Genomic DNA, 14213 nt, shown 5'->3' on the forward strand with positions numbered 1-14213 from the left:
AATAAACAGCCATTAAGCGTAATAGTGATTTTGAAAGACAACAAAACTAACATAGCACATAGATTTTTTGAAGATATTTACAGTTCAAGTCCAATCAAGCACATTCGTACTTAAAATAAGCTGTAAAACATACAGCCAGAGAACAGTCCCTACCCACAAAAAATTAAACTGATAGTAAAAAAGACAATATCTTTAGAAAACACGTGGACTGATAACCTATTCCAAAGTGGTACAGATGCAATAGTGCCCGACAAACAACAATTGCCTCGAATTCGCATACAGTTTATTACTCTAATATGAAGTTTTAACCTAGATTACTTTTACTGGGACAGATTGAAAAATGGGGTACTCCCCCACGTTTCCAAGGCCACCGTCTAACGTTTTAAATTTTTTATTGGTGTGTTTATTTTTTAACTTACGCCCCCCAGTGGCACAGCGGTATGTCTGCGGACTTACAACGCTAGAATCCGGGTTTCGATACCCGTGGTGGGCAGAGCACAGATAGCCCATTGTGTAGCTTTGTGCTTAATTAGAAACAAAAAATTTCTTAACTTATAGAATAGTATATCTTTGGTTAAAAGTAGAATGAAACAAAATGTAAAGGTAACTCGTATTTTGCCACCGGTTTGTCAAAACTAAAATTACCTAGGTGTGTAACACACGAGATTAACGTAGGAATTTTCAATAATTTGTCCAATTTGAAACATGTATTAATGAATCTTTTTACCTTTCCAATGAATCACCAAAGATTTTCGATTTTTTTTTCATAAGGCATACATTTCATACATTCTGAGGATTAAATTGTATTACAGTTTAACAACTCGTCTCTTTAGGCATAAAAGATGTGTATTAATTTTACAAAGTAGAGTTTTTCACTTTTACCTTACAGAATGTGCGAAAAAGAAAGATGAACAAAAAACAACAACAACAACAAAGAAATGCTGTCAGTAAGATCGCTAACAGGAAGATATTGTCATCATCTTGGTTACTACTTATTAACTGTATGTCTTATTACAAGTTTATTTTTATTTTTAACATTGAAAGTGATTATACAAGAATTATGCCTTAAAGAGAAGCTGACAGGAGTGAATGAAAATAGTTCACTTTTTTTCCACTGGAGTTGTATACAGCAGAAACAATGACCTTCAGTGAAAGATTATAAAATCAAGATCACTTAGTTTTTCAGCTGCTTTATTATATCTTGCACCTTCATACATATGAAGGTAATAGGTGAAAGGTGTATAATTAAGTTTGTTTGTTTGTTTGTTTTTAATTATGCACAAAGCTACACAAGGGCTATCTGTGCTCTGCCCACCACGGGTATCGAAATCCGGATTCTAGCATTGTTAGTCCGCAGACATACCGCTGTACCACTGGGGGGCGTATAATTAAGAAATGGCATTAGTTATTTGTGTTAGAAAGTGCTTGAAGATTAATTGTAACGAAAGGCTGAAACCTTTATTTTTTATACGTCAAAGAGAAAAATATCGAGCAGAAAGGCTGATGGAGATAGATTCACAAACAAATAAACCTCCTTATCTGTTGTTATAAAAATATAAATATTTCTTATTCAACGCTTCTTCTCTTAATAGATCATTCACTGTTTCACACAAACAAAAAAGAGCATATTAATAAAAGATTTAGCAGTTAAAATTCTTTACGATTATGATTACATTGCTGAGCATCGTCTTAAAATAGAATATTTATTAGGGATGTCCGATTACGTTAAATTAAAAAAATGCATCAAAATTTGTCCTATTGAAACTATTCTTACAACATAACTTGGATTTATTTTAGAAGAGGAGTACGTAAAAGTAAACCTTTTTCTACATTGTTTTGTAACAAATATTGATTACAGTTAAAATAAATTCACTTGTTGATTTAAGCCATTTAATAACTTATGTTTTGGTAGTTCAAGTCATTTTTATACTTAAAAAATGCATAGTCTCAGCCTGTAAATACTTCTCAGACTCGTTTTGTAGTTCCTGATTTTTCCAAATGAACCCTGGAATCTTGACATTTTGTGTAGTTACTAATGGGAAACCACAGTTTAAACGATAACAACTGATGAAAAAAAAATATTGTTACGACAGCGGAAGTCAAGTGACGCTGGTAACACGTGATGAGTTTCTAGAAGGATCATGAAGGCTCGAGTGTTTGCCAGACGCCCTCTATTTTAACATATAAGCCCGGCAAATAAAGCGGAGATAATAATTGCAGATTTACAGATAATTAAGTCAAGTGAGCAGTAGTGACCGTAAGTGAAGTGCGTGAATCGATGTGAATTATAACGTGTGTTTAAGTTAAAGTGACTGTGGAAATTCTGTGTATTGCAAAGTTGTATTGAGAAAGAATAAACTAGTTTTATTTAAGAAAGAACTTGTGTCGCTGAAGTTCCCCGGGAAGAATTTATATCGGAAATTAACAAACGACCAGAGACGTAACAATATGTACTAAATGTGTGATGAAGGCAAATCGTCAAATCGGAGAAGGGAAGTTAATCCATTTATTATTAATCTGTGCTTGTTTTGGTAATAGTAGATTCATGTTTTTAAGGCTACTTTTTATCCACGCAACCGTTTTAGATAAATAATATTTTGAGATGACTTTCAGAAATTGGAGTGTTATAGATGTCCAACACATATCTAATGATGCCTTTATTTAAGGGAAGTCGTTTAAAAATTAATAATCGTACTTCTTTAGTATCGAGAAAATAATAAGTGTTCCCTATGTTTTGTAATATTTATTTAGAAAAATGTATAAATTATAAACTGTGTGATGAAATTTAGTGCGATCTGTAAAAATAAAAAATAAATGTGCTTTTCGTGTTTCAGTAGTAATATAGATGTTCAATAAATCATCACAAAACTCCAGTACACTAAACATTTAATACTTGCAAATACTATCCCTAACCTTACATGCTAATATACATACAGGTTTTAATAACAACAAAACAACAACAAATAATGATAGATGCATGCTGACTCCTTCTTTTAAGTGTATTTGTTGCATTACAATAAAGATAATTATGGAGTATCAATTAACATGTCAGTTATGTGGCTAACTTATTTAGGTTACTTACTAATACTACTAGGTATTAATGAAACTACGATTATAGTTTTTTTTTTTTTGCTGATTGACTATATTCATAAGTACAGATATACAAAATATGTTAAAGCAGCTGAGGCATAATTAGTAACTTTTATATAAAGTTGCACGTCTTAATAATCCTGAATTGATTCTATTTGATAATATATTTAAAAACTTCACATTATGCAATCACTGACAATAACAATCACATTAATATAAAAGAAGAAACAATATATTCGCTCCTCTTCCAGAAAGTACTTGTAGATACACATACTGGCGTCAAATACCCGTTTTAATTTTTAATGGCAAACGATAAAAAAATCAAATTTAAATAAAATAAGTACTATCTAATTATAACGTAGTCACATCTACGTAAACTTCCATAGACCCGTATGTATTTCGACTGCACACTAATCAGATGAACTTCTGAATCGTTTACTTTTAATGCAGTGAGATAACCAATCAAAAAACTCCAAAAAAAAATAATCAAAGCAAACCTCTTTTTTTTTCTTTTCAAATCAGAAAGTAAACTGGAAAAAAATATATTAGTTTATAGAAAGCTATAATATATCATCGATGAGGCCACAATAAGCAAACGTCGCCAAACCATCACATATATAAATTGAATAAAAAATTCACTTTTTATCGAACGAAAAATCACTATATTGTTTTGTATAACGATTTTTATGATTAACTAGAATTTATTATGATCTTCACTTCTACTAACTTTAAAAGTAATGTTGTCTAGTCTAAGGTACTAATGTCAAAATCAACGTCAGAATCATAAACGCATTTTCCGATAAGTAATACGATATTACTAATAGCATTAAACATGCTTTTAAATATTATACAGTTGTTGTTCATTAAAGGGTTTCTTTGTATTTTAGACAGGCAAAACCTTTCATATTAATTTTAAAACTATGAAACTCTCATTAAAACCTGGTATAATACTAATAAGAGTAAAATTACACTTACATTATTGATGCCATAACTCCAAAGTTTTTCTATATCCATACTTAAATCTTATATTTCAATATAATTACTTCTATCAATTTCCTAGGACTTTGAATTGTACAATATATATTTTGATGCCAGTTGCGTAAAGATCCCAAAATTGTAAAAGTTATTTCAGTCATAAACGTTACTTATGTTTGCCAATTTATTGTTATAGTTAAATACTTTAAACTAACATTAACCTTCATTTTTAATTTTACATGTGGTGTTACAGCAATACCAGTGTTGTCATTTTGAAACCAGTGCATCTGGAACACTAATAAATAACTTAGTAACCGTGATTGACCTTTGACTTCTGCAAATTCTTCTATGATTATGTTTCGGGAAAACAATAATACATACTTGTCGGGAAAAGGAAGTCTCTTTTTTTTTCTGTAGTAGCTGGTCGCCGGAATGTGAGAATATTTATGAAAACAAATATTATGTGATCAGATTTAAGGTCGAAAAGGGTCAACAAAAAAAGAAAGATCCAATCGTTGACCTCTTCTAATGAATTGAATCTAAAGAAAGAAAGAAAAAAAGACACATGCACACACACACACATATATATACGCTCAATTTATTAATGATAGAGTTGAAAATGAATATATTAACTTTATAATATCACCATAAAAATGATATATCAACACAAATAATGTGAGACAACATTCTACTTATAATGATTCAATATATGAAAAAGGCGTAAGTTTATCTATAAAAATTATACAATTAGTGTTTCTTTATATGTTTATGTGTGTATATGTGTTGAAAAGATCTGAAAGAAAAAAAATGATGTGATATTTTAGCACCTTATAGATATTTAGATTTCTGAATTCGTCTTTTACACAAATTGACAAAAAGGATCTTCATAAGAAACCAGCGTTGTACTTTTTATTTATCGTAAATTTGTAAGCATTGAGTTAAACTGCTGATTAAGTAAAACTGTGCAGTTATTTTCAATAAACACTATCATAACCAACTTGTAATAAAACGAAAAACCACAGTTTTCAGTGAACGTTTAGGAAAATGATGAGTGTCATTAAAGGACAAAAACGATCCATTGTATTAGAAAAAAAAAAGATTAGAATGTGGTTTCAACAGCTGTATCTAATGTTAACCATGATATTTATCATAGATAATAAAAAGTCATCATGTTCTACAAGCCATGTTGATAGTAACATCCCCAAAAGTTGTATTTTAACAGGTATACTGTATAACAACACGATCTAATTTGAAGTGTTATTTGTTGTTGTTTAATACACATTTCTTCATCCTAACTACGCAATGGACTATTTGTACCCTCTCCACTGCGGGGGAATCGAATCCTGAATTTCTGCTCTGTAAGCCCGTAGACTTACCACTGAGCCGCCTGGGGATTTGGAGTGGTCCTTTGTGGGGAACGTATTGAAACTTTCAGTGAATAATATGTATATGAGTACACAATGGGGAGTCAGCTTTACAGGTGGGAGATCTCTATACACATAAAGCAAGGTTATACATTATTCTGTCTGATGTCACACGTTGTTCTGAGGAATTGGTTGAGATAATTTCGAAGGATCTCAGGTGGACTACCCAAAGATCGAGTTTAAATGGCTAAGCAATCGGATGAACGATTCAAAATTAGAAGCCATGTAAATTTTACCGTCTTAATGCTGCAATGACAGTAATAAAATACGCGAAGCCGACGTCAAATGAAAGTAGCGCGTAGCAGTAGTACCTTTGCATCGGTCGCACAGATCGTGCACTATGGCTCAAAATACTGAAAAGGGCGGCCTATGCCTTCATTTATAGCATTACTTTTTCAACCCTGCATTGCTGGGAATTTTAATAATTGTATATCCATGGGTTGCTCGGGCTCAAGAAAAATGCAATGCCGTCCTATGAAGCATCTGCTTATGTTTTCGACACTTCTAATGCCGCCAGGATACATCTATGCCCACTTTTAACACCACACAAGAACTATATATTTAGTGCAGTTGATCCTAACATGGATTTTGCTAACTAAAGTTTTTCACACGACTCAAACGGTTGAATGGCAATACTGTAAATTCATTCGAATGTTGCGATGATCACATGAAGGCACAACTTTGTGGCCACAATAATTATGATGTATTAATGTTATAAAACGTTATAACCAAACTCGCTCACTATCTTTGTGTACATTTTCAATCATCTCTGATATGAGCCGTTTTGGGCTCACATTTGCACCCATTCTTTAATGTGTTTTTAATAAAGCATGTTTAAGTAAAATGTGTTCATTCCTGTTTGTTGTAATATGTTACGTTTTTTCTATGGTTGCATCCAGTAAGAACAATAGTTCAAACCTATTTTATTAATAAAATCAATATTATTGTAGTTACGCGAACAATTCTCAGCAAAATAACTCCGTGCATTAGTATTTTGGACTGCACAATATTAGCATTGATGAAACTGAAAATTTTGGCAACTGGAAGAAGATGAAGCATAGGTTAATGGTCGAAAAAAATTCCAATAACTCATTCATAATAACTGCAATCATTATACGATTATTTTTTATTTTAGTTTAATATCCAGCAAAAGATTTAGTTCGAATTATTTGTGTAAATGCAATGATGCATAACGAGCTACTTGCGCTGTGCTAAATATAGTAATGGAAGATCGAATTTTAACGCTATAAGCTCATAATATCTTGGCGTACCATCATTTTTAACGCTATAAGCTCATAATATCTTGACGTACCATCATGAAAGTGTAAACTAAGTTTCTCAGTAGGAGTCAACTTTACACGATAAAGGTATTGCTAAGAATAGTAGCGTTGGTGTAAACTAAACCTAAAATTAGCGAGATTTAGAGCTTGTCTTAATACACTTAATATCATACTTTTAATAAATAATAACTAGTTTTTGTACCAAAGGTAAATAATTTAGTGAATAGACTATCTGGACTTATACAATAGTTATTTTATTTATTTGTTGAATTTCACGCAAAGCTACTCGAGGGCTGGCTGTACTAGTCAGCCTTCAACACCAGTCACTGCCAACGTTTGACTACTCTTTACCAACAAATTGTTGGGTTGACCGTCACGTGTCCACGGCTGAAAGGATGAGCACCTTCTGTGACGGAGTTCAATCCCGCAACCTGCAGATTGCAAGTTGAGCGTCCTAACCACCACGCCATGCAAAACAAATTATTTTATCGTATTTTTATTTTATATTAACGTAAGTACGTTAAGCAATTTTGAATCAACGTTAATAAAATGAGTTCGGTATATTTTTTGTTTATGCAAACACATAACACTTTTTTTTTCCTATTTAATCTTTAAAGTAAATTTTTTTTCCAGGTCCCATCACAATTGCGGGGGCGTTAGTTGCAGTGTGTATTATATTTCACGAATTTCACATAACTTCATAAACAGTTTTAAGCATGAAATAATCAGCGGTCAACATTGTTTTTCTTCAGAGTATTTTCTAAGAGTTCGATAGCAAAATAAAAGTATAAAAAAGCTCACTAGCTTGACCTTATTATATATTGCAACACATGGCCGGTTTAAACATAATAAAAGGCTAAATTTCTACGCAATTCCCAAAATTACGAATTATTAAACTAACCGGTGGACCGTTTATTTACCTTTTCTTTTTTTTTTTTAGCAAGCAAAATTTATTTTTGTGTATGTGTTTTCTATCATAACAAATTACAGACATAAACATGTTTTTAATGTCATTCAAAACATCTTGATGTTTTCTTTCTTCTCACCAACTGCTCTTGGAGGCGGATAGTAAAAATCGCAGGTATAAATACATGTTTTTCTACTGAGGTAGTTAATTAAGGAAGTTCTTGGGGATCGAAGACCACTTTGAGTGACATTGCTTCAAGTGCTAACGGTAACAATTTTCAACCCCCTTCCGAAAGGTTCGAATTAGAGACTGAACTCCAATTTGGAACTACTGATTTTCAACCCTCAAATTAAAGGTATTGTGATCTTGGAAAAGGGAGGACATTTTAGCGTCCCACAACCGTTGAATTAGCTAAAAAAAAAAAAAAGAGGAGGAGGAGGCACAAATAGTGTATTGTTTGCGTATCTAGTCATTAATAAAGTGTTATCGGCGTTTAACTGTACAGAAATTCACTGTAAAGTCAGTCCTATAGTTTTTGTTTAAACCGTAGACAGTCGCCTTAAATATTTTCTGTAATTAATAGATGACATAAGTAGAAAGACACGTAGAATTATAAATTGTTTTATTTGTTATCGTAAAGAAAAACTTATATGCTTGAGTTGTCTTTTCGTATTTTTGAGTTTGTTGTAGTTAAGCACAAAGCTACACAATGGGCTATCTGTGCTCTGCCCACCACGAGTGTCGGTAAGTCCGCAGACATACCGCTGTGCCACTGGGGGGAGGGGGATATTTTTTAGACACCCTTAACTAGTGTATGAATTTGACTATAAATCACTCATATCGGATGAAGAAATGTTTGTTTGCGAGAACAGTTCGTACTACTTCTTCGACAAAGTTATCAAGTCCACATCGTCATTCATCATCCACCAAAACTTATGTGAGTAGCGATAACGCCAAGGATTAAATGTCCGTTTTAATTTATTTTTTTCTTCACTTTGTAAAATCGTTCTTAAATGTCAGCCATAACAAGAAACAAACAATAACACTATTCAGTTTGCAAACGGCAAAGTAACTCGATTTTAATCATAGTAATGACATATTCTAAAGTGTCGTATACATGATTTTCATAGTAATGACATATTCTAAAGTGTCGGATACATGATTTTCATAGTAATGACATATTCTAAAGTGTCGGATACATGATTTTCATAGTAATGACATATTCTAAAGTGTCGGATACATGATTTTCATAGTAATGACATATTCTAAAGTGTCGGATACATGATTTTTAAAAGGTCTGTTCATTTTGGTATTAGATACTTTTAAAGAGACATAAATAGCGTCTAACGACATTATTACTGTTTAAATTATTCTATCAACAACTTCTTAAGACGACATCTTCCTTGCATATATTTGATACTCTACAACTTCATCTGAATCTTATGCAATCCATAGGCTAAAAGGCCTGGTCAGACTCCTAAGGTTCAACCATAGCCATTCATAGTATAGCACTGCTGAGTAAATGGAAGGTAACCAGTCACAACACGCGCTGCTTACGATGTTACTCTTAACCTGATAACAGGATTGACTGTCATAGTTATAAAACTCCGAAAGTGAAGGTGCGGAGCACGTTCTGCGACGTATTGCGGCTCGAGCCTTAGGCCTTCTGATAGGCAGCACAGCATACTAACGTAACTACTAAGTAACAATCATCTTCCTTCATAAAAACAAGATACAAAAATATTTCTTATTTTTCATCAATCGAACTGTGAAATTATTACGGACTAATTTAATACCTACAGAAAAGAATGACTAAGAATTTAAAGTTACTCCCTACCACGAGTCTCTGAAATGTCACACATAATCAATAGTATACATGTTGAAGACTGTTATGATCACTTGAAAAGGATTTATGCGACGGGAATGAGCTATATTTTCACTAACTTGAAAATATGTTTAATTTTATTTTGCCTACTATATAACAAACAGAATTTGATATGATTACCTACTATATAATATAAGCAACAAACGAGTCTATTCTAACATTTTTACACAATATCTAACTTGTTTTGCTAATACATGTAATAAACAGGTGACTACTCGTAACGGGGTCTAATTTATGTACTATTTTGAGTCTAACTTATAGTTAAAACAAATAACAAGTGACATTATTTTCAAACGAATTCTTCAATCTGATTTCGTTATTTTTAGGATGTTCTACCTGCCAAACAAGTGATTTCTGCTAAGTTGCAATCTTGAAAACTTAACTTTGTCTAGTCGTGTGAGTCTATATTGTCATTATCTTGACAGGTTATACTTTATCTGGTGTCATTACTTCTTTATTGTCTACGTAGACGCGTGGCTACTACTATTATGTGGAAAATGTAAACATTGTATGATATTCTAAGCCTAACCTACATTTAACACAAGTATAGGGTCTAGTTTTTCTGGTCTCCATAAAAATCTGAGTTGTATTTCAAATATGCAGTTGTTAGCATTATCTTTAGAGGGTCTTCATTATCTGATCTCTCTATGTTTTAACTTATATTACAAGACATGTGATAAGTACCATTATCTTGACAGGGTCTACCTTGTCTGGTCTCCAAAACAACCCCTAACCTACAAGAGTCGACCATCATATCACACCAGCTAGCATACGTCTTATTGTTACTCGCACACACTGGGATCTTAGGTTGCCAAGAGCATGCGGGTGGACAGGTGGTACACCTGGGTATTCTCGTGTTGGGGTCAATCAAGCACTTCTTGGTTCGTCGACACCTGATGTTTTTACATGTAGCATTCGCTGCGGAAGAAATTTTCTGATTGTTCAGTGGTTAATAATATATACAAAACAAAAGAACAAAATAATATTTACATATAAAATAGTGATATTTTTAATATGATATTTACTCACGTAATTTGATTTTTTTATTCCATCTTAACAGTTATACCTCGGTTTATCTGAAAATGCCACAACTCAAAGATCAAAGCTGCACAAAAATTAGCAGAGATTGCAGTACCAACTCTCAATCAATCAAAACCGCAAGTTCCTTAAAAACAAAAGTACGGTTTTTGCTGTTAGATGAAACTAAAACAAACTTAAGAATAAAGACGATGATCTCACAGTGTGTAATAAGATTTTACTGGGCCTCAAAACACATGTTTCAAATATTTTACCTTTTGGATATAACCTCATTAAAATGGCAGTGATTATAGGCGACATTTGAAATTTTCTATTTTCCTAATACAATGATTTTGTTTTTGAATAATGATAATAATCATAAGATTGCAGTGAAGTTTCAGTGAGCTAATTTTATACAATGTAAAAATAAGCAGCCCAGGATCTCAAAACCGTAGTGGTTTTGACAGAAAATACAGCAAGGCTAACATTAGGGTGCTTTCTCAAGGCATAATTTTCTAACGTTACTGGAAACGTAGAGTCTTGAAAGACAATCGATTATTTTCTTATCATAAAAATCACTGGAACCATTAGCAGGTTACAGAACGTGAGAACGTTATATTAAAATGATTTTGGAGCATCATTACGTCGTAACGGTCCATGTCGTCACGTCCGGTGATGCTCTATCTGACGATTTTGTATCTTTACTATAACCCTAAAGCGTATCTCCCATTTCAAAAGGCTTTTTCGTAAAATTATCACGTCCAAAGTACATCACTCCTTCTTGAGAGTTTTCTATAATGTGCCTAGTGTACGAGGACGATGGTTTCAACAATCCGATGGCACAGAAATCTATATTTACTCTGCACGGTAACTTGATCGGTGTGTCTTCGTATGGAATCACATGAACATCTTCATTTTCCAGCTACTTTAGGTATGCACCTGTTGAACGGGAGTCATGACTGAAAGCTGTATGTTGGTGAACCCATACCCTGTTGACCTCGTGGAGCCTTCTTCTTTATATTTCATACTGTTGACTGAGACACGTGACCGGTTTTTGCCACTGACCTTTGTGTTCGCAAATTCTCACCTGTTATAAGACACCGCACTTTCTTTAAAGATGTCCTGGTGCTCCAAGTTGACCCATATTCCTTTGTTTTGCAACGTCATTAAGAACAATGGATATAGCCGTTTTGGAAATTTTAAATTCCCGATCTGAGTGTATTAATATCTTGCGTCGGAAAGGGCTGTTACGTTCCCTTCCTAAAAGTGATCAGTTTTTAGTAGCATCACCCCACCTACGAAAGGCCAAACAAAGTCGAAATGTAGATATAATCGTTCTGTTCCAACGTGGCTTTATACCGGTTGTGGTTGTCAGATGACTTGCCGATTTAGATGTTCAAAATTGTTTTATTATAGCGTACCAACCCTCTCTATAAGTGTTTTTCTCTAAAATTTTAATCCTTTAATAATGTTTTCAAAGCGTTAAAAATGTAAATTTCTACTCCCTTCCTATTATTCCATTCCATTAGTACACTACCAATAAAATTATTTAACATCAACTTCCACACTAACATTTACGACATAAGTACAACTGTGATAAGCTTGAACATTTTCTCGAAAAAAGTTTATGTCCATAATTAAGGGTCAGAATCGCTGCGAATCATCTTTGTCTAACAGCGAAGAGAAAATTATATGAAGCAAGAGTCTATGGTTGATATATAAACGTATATAATGTCAGAAATTTGGTGGTCATTATCGTATGATTTGGATCCCTATCAAAAAGTCGCAGCAAAGACAATATAAACATGTAGCTGTGTGGTTTCTAAAGAGATATATGTTTACAATGATTCTCTTTTAAAGATAAAATAGCATCTAAAAACAAAACAGGGTCTAACACCGTGTATTTCTGTAATTTTTTATCACTGCCAGGAAAATTAGCACAACGTTATACATAGTTTTATGGGTGTAAGATATCAAGCTTAGATACTTAACTGTTGGACTTTACGACATGTTAATTCTAAGATATACAGCGTATAAACAGTATAATACGCAAAGAATGGAAAACGTTCTTTATTAGACTAAACAAAAAGTTTGCGTTATGTTTCCTTTCATCTGAAAATGAATGTTGTTATGTTAATTATTTATTATCACAATTTACTATTGTCTAATATGTTGCAGTAACCAGATCGTGTATACAAAGAAATTTCAGATATTTGTATTATACTAGTATTTCGATTGTCAAATCTTGCAACCGCCAGCGGCTTTGTAATTGGTAATTATATATCGTGAATATATATTTATAAACAAATATGGTATGATTACTTTTGCAATTAATGTTTTATGACTATTTCTAGTAACAGCATAGTAGGGGCTGTTTTCATTCGACTGTTAATTTATCAAATGTGCGTATATGTGTAAGATAACTTTGAATTAACATATATAAAAACATAGAAAGGAGGAGTAACTATATAGCAAGAAATCACCTCACTTTGTTACTTATTGAATAGCACTGGAGTGGCATTTTCTTATTTTAATATTTGCTTTCACTTAGAAGGACCAATTTGTTTGTTTGCTTTTTGAATTTCGCGCAAAGTTACACAAGTGTATAAACAATGTATATAATGTATGATAACTAAATAGTTTTTATCTGCGCTAGCCGTCCCTAATTTAGCAATGTAAGACTAGAGGGAAGGCAGCTAGTCATCACCACCCACCGCCAACTCTTGGGCTACTCTTTTACCAACGAATAGTGGGATTGACCGTCACATTATATCGCCCCCAAGGCTGAAAGGGAGAACATGTTTGGTGGGACGGGGATTTAAGCCCGCGACCCTCAGATTGGGAGTCAAGCGCCCTAACCACCTGGCCATGCCGGGCCTAGAAGGACCAGAACTTAACAGTGAATTAAAAGTAAACGTTCTAATTATAATCTACACTTTAAATATAAAATTATATTACACACATAAAAAATAACAGTGTTAAAAGCTCCTATAAAACAGTAAAAACTTAGATAAAATCACTGAGCATAAAATCAAATAAAATACTAATAAAAATACCGAACTGAAATAAAAAACTCATATTAACGTAAGAAAAACAACATCTAAAACACCAAGTACTTAACTTGATGTAAAACTACATTTTACAATAAAATGACATTCATATAATAAATATTTTTTTTACCTTTTTAAAAATAATGTTTCATTAACGTGTAAAACTTCCTGTGTACAATTACCAAAAATCTTTAGAGCAATGAACAGCGCTAAAATTAGCGCGTGTGAAATAAGATTGGTGTAGCATGATTACACAGGCCTGCGAATTTAAACTTAATAAAAGTTTGTTTTGGTTTTAACAGCGGATTTTCCATAATTCAGCTACGCAGATTTCGAAAACAATAGTAATTTTTTTCTATCATGTAAGGAAGTTTTACAAATCGGGAAGAAAAAAAAACTCTTACTTAAATCAAATTATTATTTCGTTTACCACAATGAACATTTGATATTGTCATGTTTGTTAACAAAAATATAATCAAACTGAAGAAAAGAGAAGAACATTAATGTCAAACGAATGTACATCCTCATTCATCCTGATTTTTGTGTGTGAAATCTTAGTCTTTTAGTTTCAAAACTGCGTGTTGT

The 14213-nt window shown here is 32.7% G+C and overlaps 1 protein-coding gene across 5 annotated transcripts in view; it reads right to left on the minus strand.

The window, feature by feature from the left end:
• Window positions 1-2901: 2901 nt before the first annotated feature.
• Window positions 2902-14213, minus strand: part of LOC106464632 (follistatin-like) — a 77528-nt gene continuing 66216 nt past the window's right edge. For 3 of the 5 annotated variants that reach the window (XM_022392857.1, XM_022392853.1, XM_022392863.1), the window contains exons 5-6: window positions 10246-10479; window positions 6830-7223 (exon numbers count right to left, since the gene is read on the minus strand). In XM_022392857.1, the coding sequence (XP_022248565.1) occupies window positions 7117-7223; window positions 10246-10479 (341 nt within the window). In that variant the 3' untranslated portion in view covers window positions 6830-7116. Of the gene's footprint in view, window positions 4605-6829; window positions 7224-10245; window positions 10480-14213 lie in introns of those variants that run through there. The other 2 variants (XM_022392872.1, XM_022392867.1) reach the window with 2 other exon arrangements.

The sequence above is a fragment of the Limulus polyphemus genome, unplaced genomic scaffold, assembly GCF_000517525.1.
Source record: "Limulus polyphemus unplaced genomic scaffold, Limulus_polyphemus-2.1.2 Scaffold62, whole genome shotgun sequence".
Lineage (NCBI taxonomy): Eukaryota > Metazoa > Arthropoda > Merostomata > Xiphosura > Limulidae > Limulus > Limulus polyphemus.